Here is a 15,102-nt window from a genome sequence, read left to right on the forward strand (position 1 = left end):
GGAAAGGCCCAATCTTATAGATGTCATGCAGAAGAAATCTGCAAGATTTAGACATAGCTTGGATGTGAGGACCTGGAGAGAGGCCAAAATTGAAAATGACTCCCAGGTTTCAGGCCTGAGTGATGGGCAGGATGTTGGTGTTGTCTGCAGTGACTGAGAAAGGGAGGTAATGGGGAAGACTTTGAGCGAAAAATTAAGAGCTCTGTTTTAGTTATGTTGAGCTTGAGTTGACAGCTAGACATCGACAAGAGGTGTCCGAGAGGCAGGCTGAGATTTTTGTTTGGACTGAAAGATAGGTTTGGAGTGGACAACTTGTGAGTTGTCTGAGTAGAGATGGTGGTTGAATTCATGTTTTTGGATGAGGTTAACCAGAGAGAAGGTGTAGATGGAGAAGAGAAGGGAACCAAGGAGCCCAGTGGGGCCATCACAGAAATGGGGGATGAGGAGGATCCTTTGAAGGACATGCTGAAGGAGAGATTAGAAAGCTAAGAGGAGAACCAGGAGTTGGCAGAGTCACAGAAGCCAAGGAAGGATGAAATTTAAAGAAGAGGACCCATGATCAATGGTGTCAGAGGTGGCCGACTGGATCAAGAGGATCAGACTTTGGCTAGAGTGGTAGCAGTGGAGTGCAAGAGGCAGAAGTTGGATTGGAGAGAGTCTGAGATGGAACTGGAGGAGAGGAACTCCAAACAGTGATTTGTGGACAGAGTGTTCAATGAGCTTAGACAATAGGGAGATGGGGCAGTAGTTGGAGAGGCAAGTGGGATGAAGGGTGGGGTTTTTTTTTTTAGAGGGGAAAAACTAAAGCATGCTTGTATTGCGAAGGGAAAAAGCCAAAGAAGAATGAGTGATTAGAGAAGAGTAAGAGAGGGAATGAGTGTGGGCACAAGGGAGCTCAGGAGATGGGATGTGGTCACTGGAGCAAGTGGAGGAGTTAGAGGAAGTGAGCAGATGAGAAACTTCTGCATCTGTGACACAGAAAAAAGAGGAGAGAGTTGTTGGAGAAGGGAAGGCTGGATGAGCAGACAGGAAAAGTCACATATTTTGTCAACTTTCTCTTGGATGAAATTTTCAAGAGAGAAGTGGAGGCAGGAGAAGGGAAGGTTTTGAGTGAGGAAAAGGTGGCTGGTATTGTGGGCATGGGATTCACTGAGTTGGAGAAGTAGAGTTGTTTAGCTAGGAGGATGGCAGAACTGAAAGAGAAGAGAATGTATTTGTAGTGGAATTTATAGCCTTGTCACAGAATTTTCATCAGAGATGCTCCATAATAGGAGAGCAATAGAAGAGAAAGTGGATGGTGGGGATGAGCCAGAGCTGGGATTGGCATGGTGGTCCTTGAGATGGGAAAGAGAGACAAGAGAGTCAAGGGTTGTGAATGAAATATGGAGAGAATTGATAATCATATCAATAGAAGAAAGAGGAGAGTGCTGAGAGAAGGTGAAATATCATCAGTGCCTATGGACTGACAGTCTCAGAAGGCAGACTGACAGGGTATTGTGGGAGAGGGGAGGAGCTGATGGTCAGAGAGGGGGGAACTCAGCCGCAGAGAAGTCAGAGAGAGAGCAGTGCTTAATGACGTTCAAGTCAAGTGAATGGCCCTTTTAGTGAGGATTTCTTCTTCCCTGGTTGAATCCTCAGGAGAGAACTCACTTTGTTTTTCACTGTTCAGTTTACTGGGCGAAAGAAAGAAACGTCTACCTACGCTCATACTTTTCCAGAAAAATTCTTTATTGTTTTCTTCCCCTCCACCAGGACAAAAATATCCTGGAAGACTGACTGATGGTGAATCAAAGTGAACTCCAACCTGGGCAACCAACAGACTATCTGTCATAACAGATAGACATCTTATAAGAACTGACCTGACACTTGGTACCTCTTTTAGCATAACAGCATTATGATGTTATGAGGTTACAAAGCAGGTGCAATGTAAAAGTAGACAGACCCTTTCTGTTTAATCTATTTTTGTATCTAACAAGAATATATTATTCTTTTCAAGGGATAGCAGCTTGTTTGAAATGTTATATGGGCCCAAAAGATTATGTACAACGAGGAGCATGAAGAGTAGAACACACATCAAAAACAGCAACAGCTTCCTGTAAGGTAATATTTCAGGGTTGGATTGAATTCATCCAAGCTGTACGTGCAAATCAAATAATTTGTTTTGCCATCTGTTTGCATGATGCTGTACAAATCATGGCAAGTGGGAATTTCCAGGTACATCTTATGTCTCTTTCTTGCCACTTTTATTTGCTTGAAGAAAGCCAGTTTGTGGTAATCCACCCACGTACAATCTATTCTAAGGGAGATTAACTATAGTTGCAAATATTAAATGCCAAATGGCTCAATGCTTCCATTAACCCTCTCTCCCACTCCAAAGTTTGATGTCCTAAACAAGGATTTTGAAAGAACTTTTGAAGTTAAAATGAAAGTAGTTTCCAAATTGGTGTGTGTTTACAGCTGCCCTGAAACCTCAAAATGTTTATTACCCTAACATGGCATAACCTGAGTTTCAGTACTGGTTGAGGGGGTGAAATGTAAATGTAAAGGCTCTACAAGTGGTAAAAGAAGCTGCCAATGATTTAATTTGTCTTTCTACTCTGCATGTGTTTGGTCTAGCTAAACTGAATAATACCCGCTGGCTGCAAGCAGCATGTGGGGCCAGTGCCAGCTTTTTATAACACTGCATTGCAAATATTCCCACCAGCTGAGACTCCAGCAGCATGATAAGGATCTCTACTTCTTATCCAGCTGCCTTAAAAGATATTTGGAAACTTAGTCCTGATGCCTTAAAGAGAGGTTCCCATTTCTTTCCTCCTCTTCTTTCCCAAAGTACCTGTCTCTGTAGTGTTTGGGTGACTAGCATGGTACTCATCTACCTTGAAATAATGTGACCTAAACGTGCTGTTCCTCTGCAAAGAGATACTGTAGAAATGGTGATGTGTGGTGCCATTTTGGTGATTTCCATCACATACATCCTCATTTTGAGTAACAAGCTTTAATAACTTCCAGTTTTGCAAATTCAAACTCAGATCAGAGTGCCAAGCTGCATATATTCCCACGCCCCACCCCCGGCTCATAGATATCACCACTCAGGGTTTTTCTAGTCAGTTTCTACCCTCAGTTATGCTAGTGACCCCCAGTGCCTTTAGTAGACTTTAATGAAGGGAGAATTTGGCCTTGCAGTTCAATCTTCATTAACAGTACTGTTGATATGTGATCCAGGGCAGAATCCAACTCTCTCTCTGGGAGGTGAGTTGGCTCTGAAGTGCTAAGTGGAGTTTAAAAAAATAAAAGGAAAAAAAATGGCTTGGAACCTGATCAAAAGCCCAATGGAAAGACTTCCATTGACTTCAGTGGACTTTGGGTAAGGCCCTTTGTCACCAGATTAAGCAAATTTGATTCTGAATTCGTGCCAGGAGAAGAGTAAGCAGGTGGTGTTTTTTCATAACCACTCTTCTTACCATAAGCACAGACAATATAGTACATACTACTAAACAGCTGCTTTTTTAAAGTGGGGGAGTTAAGACAGAAAAAAGGAAAAACTGGAAGAAGGAAATAAAGTAATAATGGTAGAACAGAGGATGGGACACATGGCAGAGACATTACAGGGATGTGAGGGGAAAGACTGTCAAACCTAATAGTCCCAAATCCCAGCAGTCTTTGATCCAAAACCTTCTTTCATGTGCTCTTGCCCCACTTCCCAACTATATACTCATCCTGCTCCTTCTCCAGAAAAAGCTTTAAAAAATTCTTAACTGCATTCTACTCCTGTTCCATCACTTACCCTGATAATTTATTCCATGGGTCGGTTACTTTATGCTTGAAATCCTACTGTTTTAAGACATTGAGTAAAATAGGGAATTAATTTGTAGCTTTTAACTCTTCACCGTAGTGAGCTTATGTTATTAACACCTTTAATTGAAAATATCTTGTACACCATGCTCAGCACATTAAAGGAAACGAGTATAAGCAGTACTTAAATACTTGAGCTCTGGTATCCTCTTTAGTGACCAGTATTATCCCAAGGGAGCATTTTCAAATGGGAGGGAAATATCCAATATGTTCCCTCTTTACAAACACTTGAAAATTCTTATATATTCTTAAATAATGCCACAGTAGAAGAAATCATAAGCAAACTCAGAAACTAGCTTCTCTCGGACAGCTTTTGTGTGAACTTTTTAGTTAATCATATGCCTATCAAAATGGGAACATACCTGTTATTTCTAAATCCAGTCTGTATCTAGGTGGCTACCTGTAACTTCTGAGTACATCTCATATACTCTTTCTTTCCACATTCTTTGCCACAGATGGTTCCAAAGGCAGCATGCACATTAACAATAACTTCTTGTAACAGACACAACCTTACTGAGAAAAGACTAAATATCAAGGCCCTTATACAGAAAGCGTTACAATGTTTGACATTCTCACTTTTCTCTCAACTGTATGTATATCTGGAATAGCAGAAAATGGATGGCCAATGAGAGTATCGGAAACTCATTGAGAGAATTATCTCTTGAATGACCTATAAGCAGCTTTAACATACATAATTTGGCCTATATAAACTGTAAAGTGGTATGATGTAGTCTGGCAACCTTGTTTTAAAGGGACACTGTAAAGTTGTTTTTTTTTTAAAGAACTAATTTTAAAAAACCCTCTTTTTTTGTGTGAGAGCTTTAGCCTTTAACCTTATTGAAGTCTCTTTCTGAAAAGAGCTCTCCCCTAGCTGTCTTACCATATCTGAACATCTTCTGAGTTATCTCTTGTTGCTCAGCACTTCCCTTTCTGATGCTGCTGCTCATTTGCTTTCTTCTCTTGACCCCTCCATAATAGGACTGCCTCTCTATGGGATATGATATGCAGTCTATGTAAAAACAGAAACGCCTTATCAACTGTATCTGCTGTGAAAAGCTTTGTAAATATCTGAATGATTGTTTTGTCGTGTCCCTAGCTATTAGCAAGTAGGTCTAAGGATGCCTCTACCTTTCATATAGAAATGTGGAATGTAATATTTATGTATCTTTCACAGTTCATGTTCTAATGAGTATTATAGGCAGTATGGTTTTGGTCCCACTCTCTTTCTATGCTACAGTGTGATAACCCCAAAATTAATCATGGTAGTATATGTGTTCATTGGAGTTTTAATAATTTATTTCAACAGGTATACCAACAGTAGTTCTGTGTTCATGATCTTTCATAATCTTATCTTCATATTGAACCCTCACAATAGGAAGGTTCTTTACAGATTTTAGTTAATAATAAGGATTTCACAATTTAGAATCATAACAGATTCCTGGCCCTAATCAGGAATTAATGTAATGCTTACATATACTGTTTTTTAAGCACTGCACAGTCACCTGAACCTTCCTGTTAGGTAGGTCACATGAGAAGATAAAATAAATTAAATGATGTGTTCATTTATGTAAACTTGTAGATCTTGTAGGTAACACACATCTCTAAGTGGGGGCGGGGGGGCGAAAAAGGCAAAAACACCTAGTAGATTATCTTGTCTGTTTCTCTGCCAGTGCCATAAAGTACTTAATGCGTTCTACTACTTTAGGTACAGTTGGCATGATATCTCCAGAACTGCAGGCATTGACCATCATGTTAAGTTTAGTCATTAAGAGATTTTTTTTAAACCTCACTTATTATTGATTATTCACTATTATACACTGTCATTGCAGTAAAAAGAACTTTGTACACTGTTAAAGGCATCCCAAAATGTGTAAGTATCCCTTTCTGTTGGGATGAAAAAATTAGAAACCCTACAGCTATCTCTCTTCCCTAGTCTTTGTGTCTGACTGTCTTTGATCCTGTGATTATAATGGTCTTAGTTTGAGTGTGTACTGTAAGAATTGTTGCATGGTGTCATTTTTAACAAGTGTTCTTGACTTTTTTTTTTTTTTAAGGCATCTTCTCTTTTTCAATCTCTGTTCTAATTTATGTATCCTCTGTGTTGATTAAAGGTGAATAGTGTGACTGCATGACACTTTTGTAAGAAGCAGACTCAGCTAGGATGTTACACCATCACTGTCGGAGGAACCCTGAACTACAGGAAGAGTTGCAGATTCAGGCTGCAGTAGCTGCTGGGGATGTTCACACTGTGCGCAAGATGTTGGAACAGGGCTATTCTCCAAATGGTCGAGATGCCAATGGCTGGACCTTGCTTCATTTCTCTGCAGCAAGAGGGAAAGAGAGATGTGTTCGTGTATTTCTTGAACACGGAGGTGAGTTGCACAGAGATGAAAAGGTCTTGGGTTCCATTCAAAAGTCTTCCATTTCCAGATTGGTATCAGATTATTTCTGAAGTAACTTTCTCGTTTTACCTTGTTTCTTGGGAGTGGTGCTTTTGTTTCTGTCTCCACTGCTCCACACTACTTGTTTTGGAAGTTGGCTCCATGAATGAGCTGGCAAACTGTTTAGCCTTTTATCTCCGTTCTTTAGTTCTCAAAATTGCCAGGGAGAAATTATCAAAATGAATAAGCAATTATAAAAGTAAGAGAATTTACGGCACCTTTTTTAAGCCTTGTCTGCACTACAAGGGAGATGTGGTTATAATTTGAGTTCGCAAACTGTAGATAAAATCTTAGTAAGTGCCTAACACAAGGCAGTTTGTAGTTCTAACTTGAGCCAGTTGGTCATGTTAAAGACTAGGCTTCCCCCATAGACTTTTCATTTGAGTTATTAGATCCAGTCAAATTATAAACTGCCTTGTCTTCACTAGGATTTTACCTCATGTTAGCTAATTTGAGTTACGCATGCTGCTTTTTTCAGAGTGAAGACAAGACCATATTTGTAACGATCGAGTTGAAGGGTATAAACATCAAAGACAAGTAATTGATTAGCACAGTATAAGAGGGAATCAATAGAAGTAAAGTTTTAAGGTAAATATCACTCCTAATGACTTCTGTCAAAACATGGAAGTCTTTTAAGGAAGCACTTTTTCTTGAGTCACTTAAAGGTAATTGAGGCAAAGCACATCACTAATAATAGAGAGTACAGCAAATGTACATAGTACTTAGTACAGAAAGCACTCCTTACTTTGTCTTTTACCAAAACTCCTAGACTTTAGAGGTCAGTGGAATGAACTTGTCCTTGCACTGAACAATGTACAGAGTGGCAGAGATGGGTGTGCCACGTCCCCAATCAGAGCGCTGCCTCATTAAACTTTTTCTCTGCCAGAGAAGGGCTAGATGGAACTTCTGAACTCCCTAACACTGTTCGTAAATCAGACAGATAGTTTGCTAAATTTTTACTATCTTCCCATCCCATAGAAACTCACATGAACCATCTGATTGATTAATAAAAACTACTCACATGAGTAACAGTGGATGAGATCAGGCCCCTAGTTTGTGTTGCATTATTTGACACATACATATATATTACATTACATTTAGATTGCAAAGTCAAGCAATTTAAAATTAAATTCTGACTTTTAATTTGGCATTTTCTAAGTTTCACGGGCAACCCTAAATCTGGCATTTCCCAGTTTTCAAGTACTTGATTTGAGATATATAAAAATCTTCTCAATCTTATAAATTTGACTTTCTTTCCAGATTTACAAGCTCTGTAAACTTGTCTTTTCATTTTCGGTACATCCTTATAACCATTTTCCTATAAATGCAACTGACTGGCTGCTATTTTTCCTTTTTTAGTTATTGCTTTTAATAACTCTATTGCCAGGTGAGAATTATCTGTAATGAAATAGCCTAGTGCTGACAGCAGTGTAGAATGCAGTCGGAGGAATTGGAAAGTTGAGTAACTAGGCACCTGAAGAGGAAGAGACTAACAGTGTGGGAGTTGGTCATCTGGAAGTAGACTGACCATTGTATCAGCTATAAACCATCCAGCTCGTCAGTGTGTTAGTTGTACATAGAGTTTATAGTATGTTAGTGTTTTCCTTTATTCATGCCAGTCCTTTGGCCCAGACGCAAGGATGAAACCAGCAGAAGGAGCAACCAAATGCAAAGAGAATATACCAGCTCAGCAGAGTTACAAGGTATTTCTTAGCAATTTGATGGCATGATAGAGGTTGGGACAGAGCAGTGGAGACACTTAGCCTGCAAGGAGAGTGGAGAAAGCAGCTCTTTTTCAGTATAATGAAAGCATGACGTCAAATGGAATCTGCAGGAGCAATCCAAGCAGCAAGGAGCAGTGCTCCCACTGGCGCAGCACAGGAAAAAGAGAGGGGCAGAGTGGTTCACAGAATCATAGAAAATTAGAGAAGCCATATGATCCATCCTCTTAGCCAGTGCAAACATTTTCCCTCTGGTATATTTGTGCTTTCCAAATTTCATGCTAAGCCATCATGAGTGTGAAGTAAATTAGGGGAAGAATTATGCTGTGCTAATGCACAGCCCTCTGAATCATGGCCAGCTAGGATCTTTAGGGTGCAGAGCAGTTACCTCTTTTATGTGTTTTATATTCCAGTAATACACTAGGCGAGTAAGAACATTGTTTGGCTATGTGTATCAAAGTAATGGTGATAAGACTCGTTGAAACCAAAAGGAATTTAAGAAACTGCTGACAATTCAGAGTAGCAAGTGACCTAAAGGAGTTTCTGTTCTATGAAAATTTTGACTACACAATATCTAAATCTAGTAAGACCTTACAGAATCTAGGAGAAACTAGAAGGTGTGAAATATTGTTCACCTAGACTAATTGTATGTTTGTGGATGAAGATTAGTGCATTTCTTGAAGCTTCCTTGTGCCAGTATTGCCTTAGGAAATCCCATGCAGGCAGCACTGTGATGAGTCTTTCTGAATCTTGTGGTTAGGGGTAAGTCTCTGGAAGGAAGCAAGCCTGGAATAACAGGAGTACTCACAGCTACCCGTCGATGTGGCTACCATCTCTTGTGCAGGTGGATTGGCTCTGCCAACCGGAGAAGCTCTCCTGTCGGCATAGCAGCATTTTCCCTGAAGCACGACAGCGACGCAGCACCACTACAGCATTTTAAGTGTAGACTTGCTCTTCGTAACAGTCCTGTGACTTTTTGGTGGGGGAACGGAGGGGAAAGAGGAAACCCATCACAAAGAGTCTCCAAACAGATTCTTTCCAGATTTATGACCAGTGGCCTTACAACAAAGCTCACTCTCCAGAATTGGACAGTTACTTAAGAGAACAGTGCAAACAGAGAAACCTAGAATGAGCAGGCTTATACATTTGACTTCAGTACCACAATGTTAATTTTATTGTGGGATGGTAGGAATGGAAAAAACCTTAGTAAGTGCTTTTGATCCTCCCGATGTGCCCCGCATAATAGTTTGTCCACAAGGTGGCAGCAAAGCACTTTCTTAACAATAATGCACAGTCTTTTCGGTTTGTTTTTTTAAATGATCTGACTGCTTAATTGAGTAGAAAATTGGTAGCAGTGGTCCAGTAAAAACCCATAATCTTAACGGGAATTAAAATATCATTACCATATGGTGCTGTCCATCATATTGGCTTTCATAAAGCTTAACTGTCATGTGGCTTGTTTACACAATTGATTGGATTCCTTTACTTTTTCCAGTGATATCTCTTACATAGTTTGCTACTTCTTGCTTGGCCTTTATATAATTGAATTGGATTGGAGGTAGAGGGGGAAGAAACACTTACAAAAGAGTGGCCTTGTTTGAGAGCCAGTGGTGTTAATTCAAATACGCTGCTAGTGCTAATCTAGGTGAGTCTAGAAACAGAGATCGCATAGACTTATTTGCAAAAAGAAAAGGAGTACTAGTGGCACCTTCGAGACTAACCAGTTTATTTGAGCATAAGCTTTCGTTTTCCACTGCATGCGTCCGATGAAGTGAGCTGTAGCTCACGAAAGCTCATGCTCAAATAAATTGGTTAGTCTCTAAGGTGCCACTAGTACGAGTACTCCTTTTGCGAATATGGACTAACACGGCTGCTACTCTGAAACCTGTCATAGACTATTTACATCACTGAAACAGGTACGCCGCAACCTGTTAGGTTTTTAAGCAGGTGGCTTGATGGATAGAATGGATCAAACAGATGGAGTGGGAGTGATTTGAGAGAGGATCTAGAATGTTGGCTGAGCAGTCTGGAGCTAGGAAGTCTTAGAGCAGCTGACCCAGGGAAGAATATTTTTTCAGCTGATCATTGATATTTTTAATATCTTTGTGTTTTTTTTTTTTTACTCTACAATGGTGTGGGCTCTATTTTAGAGCAGGTTGGGAAAGATACCAGTTGCTTCCTGCCAAAACAGGACTGCTCCCTGCAGTTATCTTTGTCCGGTTTCATTTTTAAACTTCTCAAGTGCTCAGGCTTCTGCTGCTTCTGTTGAGAGACTATTCCACTGTCTAATGCAGCTCTCTGTAAGGAATTTTGTCCTGATACTTAATCTAAACTTGTCCTTAATTTCATCTCATTATGTCAAGTTACCCCCTTTACTTACCTCAGGCGGCAACGCTTCCCGTTCCTCGATACCCTTTGTGGATTGTTCCCCCCACTGCTCTGTTTTTAATTGCTTAGCCATGCTATGCTTATTTGGCTCTCTTAATCTTTCCTGTTTTTATATTTAAAAAAAAACCAAAAACCTTTCAAGCTCCCTCATCGCTTTTGTTGCTCTCCTCTGAATTATGTCTGTCTTGTCAATATTTCTGGTGAGGTGATGCCCATAACTGATTCCAGGTGTGGGCACTTGAGACCCATATAAAGCAGAACTTTTTCGTCTCCATTCTGTGACTGGATTCCTCTGTATATTTAACCCAGCGTTACATTGGCCGAACTTGCTGCCAGATCATATTGCAAACTCCACTTGTACCTTCACAGTAGGTTGGAATTTGAGATTGGGCTTGTTATCTTACTCCCCAGGCTGCTAAGGATGAGGAACACACAGTTGCCTGGGCGGGGGAGGGGGAACCAGTATGTTTATTCCGAGCAACACATACAACACCCAACACTGGAAGAGGTGTTGGCAGCCTCCAGAGGGAGCTATGTTCTGTCCTTTGACCTTCTGGAAGAAGGGTCATTCCATCATACCCCTTTCTGCACCCCTTCCTCCCCTTTCCCTTCAAACACTGGATTTATGGATGGGAAAAATGCGATGAGTGAAGTGTCAGAATGCAGCAATGTGGCTATCAGGGTTTTGCACAGTTGAAATGCATAATGTGATAGTGTCAAATTAAGGCTGGTCTTCCATGTGGACAGCATTTCTCTTTACAAACCAGGAGACTTGGGTTAGGAAATGGACTCCGGTTTCCAAGCTGTAGACTGGTAGAAGTTGAGCACATTACGAAGTGATGCACATAGGTGAAGGCGGCAGGAGATGACTCTTTGCCTGCCTTGCCAGCTGGGTAAGAATGGTAGTGGGACAGGCTCCATAGTCCAGTTAGGTGGCTAAAAGTAAGATGTTAAGTGCATGTGAGTAAAGACTTGTGAAAAATAATTTAGGGTGCAAGGGGTGTGTCTCTGTGTCTAGGAGTGAGGAGTGGAATTAGTTTACTTGGTCTGGTTGATTTATATTTATTTTTGTATCTATATGTAATAAATAAGAGAGCACACGCACGCTATCTGAATTTCTGTGCGTTGAGGGGAGGGATGGGGGGAGACTGTCCAATCACTTGTGAATTTAGCACTGCCATATCTCCTGATTATTTTTTTTTCTCCCGTAAGGGGATGCTTACATTCTTGTAAAATCTTAAATTTTTGTAAAACTATAAATTCAGAACAGACTTTTCATCTTATAAAAACAGACTTTTATCAAGATGATCTGAAATAGCATATATCTTACATGCTTTGGAAATCCTACAGACCACAGAGAAACTTTTTACTTAATACAGTATTACACCCTAAAAACAACACCATCTTGCCAGACCACAAAACATCTGTAATTTGGGACAGCAGATGTTGCTACACATGCTTCTTTTTAAGACCAAGAAGTAGCACAAGGGAAAATAAAAGAGAGAGAAAGAAGCACGACATTACAGAGCTGGAAAGGAACTGGGTGGACAAAGAAGTTTGAGCAATTAGCTTAAAAGTGATAAGAGAACTATGCGTGTGTTTAAACATAACTTCATTTTTTTTCTTGTTGATTACCTTTATTAAACGAAATAAATCATTTGACTCTTCCTTAAAATAGAACTTTGGCCCAGATTTTTAAATGTATCTAGGCGTTGCTGCACTCAGCATTGCAACACCTAACTGATTTAGGAGTCTAAATCTCTTTTCAAAAGGGATTTAGGCAATTTTGGTTCCTAAGTGAAGTAATGCCTAAATACTTTTAAAAATCTGGACCATAGTCTATAAAAGCAAGAAGTAGTTTGAGGCATGTCAAACTATTTCAAGATTTCTTGAAGAGTAACATTCTGCCGGTTTTTTTTGTTTTTGTTTTTGTTTTTTGATTGCAGTCTTTTGTACTCTAACTTTTTCCCTTTGTTTTGTATTTTAACTGTAGCTGATCCCACAGTTAAGGACTTAATTGGAGGCTTCACTGCTCTGCATTATGCTGCCATGCATGGCCGGGCAAGGATTGCACGCTTGATGTTGGAATCAGAATATAGAAGTGACATTATCAATGCAAAAAGCAATGATGGTTGGACTCCCCTCCATGTAGCAGCCCACTATGGCAGAGACTCATTTGTCAGACTCCTGCTGGAGTTCAAGGCTGAGGTTGATCCGCTCAGTGATAAAGGTACTACACCGCTTCAGTTAGCCATTATCCGAGAAAGGTCAAGCTGTGTGAAAATCCTTCTGGATCACAATGCCAACATCGACATTCAAAATGGTTTCCTGTTACGATACGCTGTGATCAAAAGCAATCACTCTTACTGCCGAATGTTTCTTCAGAGAGGGGCGGATACAAACTTGGGCCGCTTAGAAGATGGACAGACACCATTACACTTGTCTGCTCTTAGAGATGATGTGCTTTGTGCACAAATGTTATATAATTATGGAGCAGACACTAACACAAGGAACTATGAAGGACAGACCCCATTGGCTGTTTCAATAAGTATTTCTGGAAGTAGCCGACCCTGTCTGGATTTCTTACAAGAAGTAACAAGTATGTATGTAAGAAAAGTTAATCAAAGCAAGCACTGTCCTTTTTTGGGTTTAACCTCATAGAAACATTTAATCCTAGCATCTCACTGCTAGTTAAATGCGTTAGAAAGTTCCTGGGGGTGATCGTGGGGGAAGCTCATTTACTGTCCTTCTCAGGAAAGGAGCTAACACCGAGGACACCATATTTAAATTAACTTGTTATATAGATAGTCTGGAAGTGTTCATCAAAAGATCTGTATGTGGCTGTAAAATCCAGCTTTATTGGAGCTGGCCTTAAGTGCAAGCATAACGTGGCTGCTTAGGATCCTTTGCTTGTTTCAAATCCTGCAAAAAACTGCAGTTTACTGTCTCATCTGGCATTAGGACCAGAGCAGGAGGAATTTTTCTGTTTTTGTTTTTGTTTTTGTTTTGTTTTGTTTTTTTCTTCTTCTTCTTCCCCCTCAACCCCCACCCCTGACAGCAACGTGAGCCTAGTTGTTTTCTTCTGCCTGTATCTGTTCACTATCTGGGAACACTAGACTTACTGAAGTACCCTCCCGTTCTAAAAAGCTTTTGATTTTTGACTACATTATGCAAGATGTTAGAAATGGAGTGACCTATTTAAAAAATTCCTTCATAAGGAGGATGCTGCCACTGAAAATGTTCAGGGTCGAGAACTGCATTGCTAATAAGGTAACAAGGTATAAACAAGGATTATTATTGAGAGGGCCTGACTACTTCTCATGTGCCCAGGATAGTCTTTCAGTATGTGACATGTCTTTGAATTACAAAGTAGTATAGGACAGTTGGTGTGTGGCTTTTTAAAGCGTCTCTTTCTTTCGCATGTTGCATTTTCAAACAATGAAAGTTCATCACCACATGCAGTACAGGCACTAGAGAGAAACTGAATTTTTAATTATTGAATCAGATGAAATTTAGCAATTGTAGATACACATAAGCATTCAGAATCGGACTTCTAATTGTATGCATGACTTGTATTACTGTATTCACTAAAGACCTCTAGTTCATATATATCTGAAAGCTTAATATATACAGTATTTGGACAGGTGAAGGTTGGATAATAGGAAAAACAAGTTGGGGGGGGGGGGGGGGGGAGGGAGAGAGACTTTAATTTCATTGAATTTTTTTTTATCCAGAATAGAATTCTACCTCCTTTGTTGCCTGTCTTTGGAAACATTTCTCATCATGTTAGTGGTACTGTTGGGGTTATTTATGGACAAAATAATATTAAATCTTCTAATTTTCCATAGTCTTAGTGGACTGTAACTGTAAGACTGAAGCATATTCTAATCCTTTTGAAGTGTGTCCCTAATATCTGAAGCTTCATCAAAAAAACTGCAAACTTAAATAACTTGTTTGTAGTTTGCCGATTCTGCAGTGGAATTGCTAGCTTCTAACAAGTTAACATTAATGACTTCTTTACTTAGAAGTCAGAAGTAATTCCAAAGCTTTTAGATGCCCAGAAACTCTAAAAGTATCCTTATAGCTTTAAGAAGTAGCAGTTGTCTTTATTAATACATGCACGCAAATAGTCAAGAAACCAAAGACTTAGAATACTGTTCCATCTGCAGTGGTCATTCATTTATTTGTGTGTACAAAAATAATGCTTATGTATAGCTATAATTTTCAAAGTACTTGAGAACATTTCATTAAAATTAGTGTCTTTTCTTCACACGTTACTGTTATCGTTGTTCTGAAGGGCTAAGCATATATTTAAAAAAAAAAAAAATAGTAGTTCTAATATCAATGTGTCCTGCTAAGCCAAATGGGGTTGAAGCTTGTGGGATCTGCGGTGGGAATTACAGGAAGTGGAGGTTCTTAAATGGGGATGGATGTAAAGAGACTGGTAGAGTTCTGATTGTAGTCTGGAGAGGGTTTCATGTGGTTTCCACCCCACCCCCGCCATTGGCTTCAGCAGAACCTGAGAGATTATAAATGATCTTGATGTGTCTGCTTGGGTTGGGTGCAGGTCTTTTTTTCTAGCGTCCATCTACCCCATCTCAGCAGCACTTCTTCAGTGGCTGCTTTAAGATATCTGTGAGAGTTGTGTCACTATATAAACTAGAATTATGAAGGTTTAAAATGGAAGAGAAAGTAGGATT

General features: G+C 39.8%; 1 protein-coding gene across 3 annotated transcripts in view; it reads left to right on the top strand.

Moving 5' to 3' along the window:
- ASB7 (ankyrin repeat and SOCS box containing 7) overlaps nucleotides 1–15,102 on the top strand; it is a 45,847-nt gene that overhangs the window by 8,917 nt on the left and 21,828 nt on the right. For all 3 annotated transcript variants that reach the window (XM_074964822.1, XM_074964823.1, XM_074964824.1), the window contains exons 3-5: nucleotides 1,997–2,100; nucleotides 5,964–6,224; nucleotides 12,396–13,001. In XM_074964822.1, the coding sequence (XP_074820923.1) occupies nucleotides 6,014–6,224; nucleotides 12,396–13,001 (817 nt within the window). In that variant the 5' untranslated portion in view covers nucleotides 1,997–2,100; nucleotides 5,964–6,013. The remainder of the gene's footprint in view (nucleotides 1–1,996; nucleotides 2,101–5,963; nucleotides 6,225–12,395; nucleotides 13,002–15,102) is intronic.

This window comes from Natator depressus, chromosome 10 (genome assembly GCF_965152275.1).
Source record: "Natator depressus isolate rNatDep1 chromosome 10, rNatDep2.hap1, whole genome shotgun sequence".
In the NCBI taxonomy this organism is placed as follows: Eukaryota; Metazoa; Chordata; order Testudines; family Cheloniidae; genus Natator; species Natator depressus.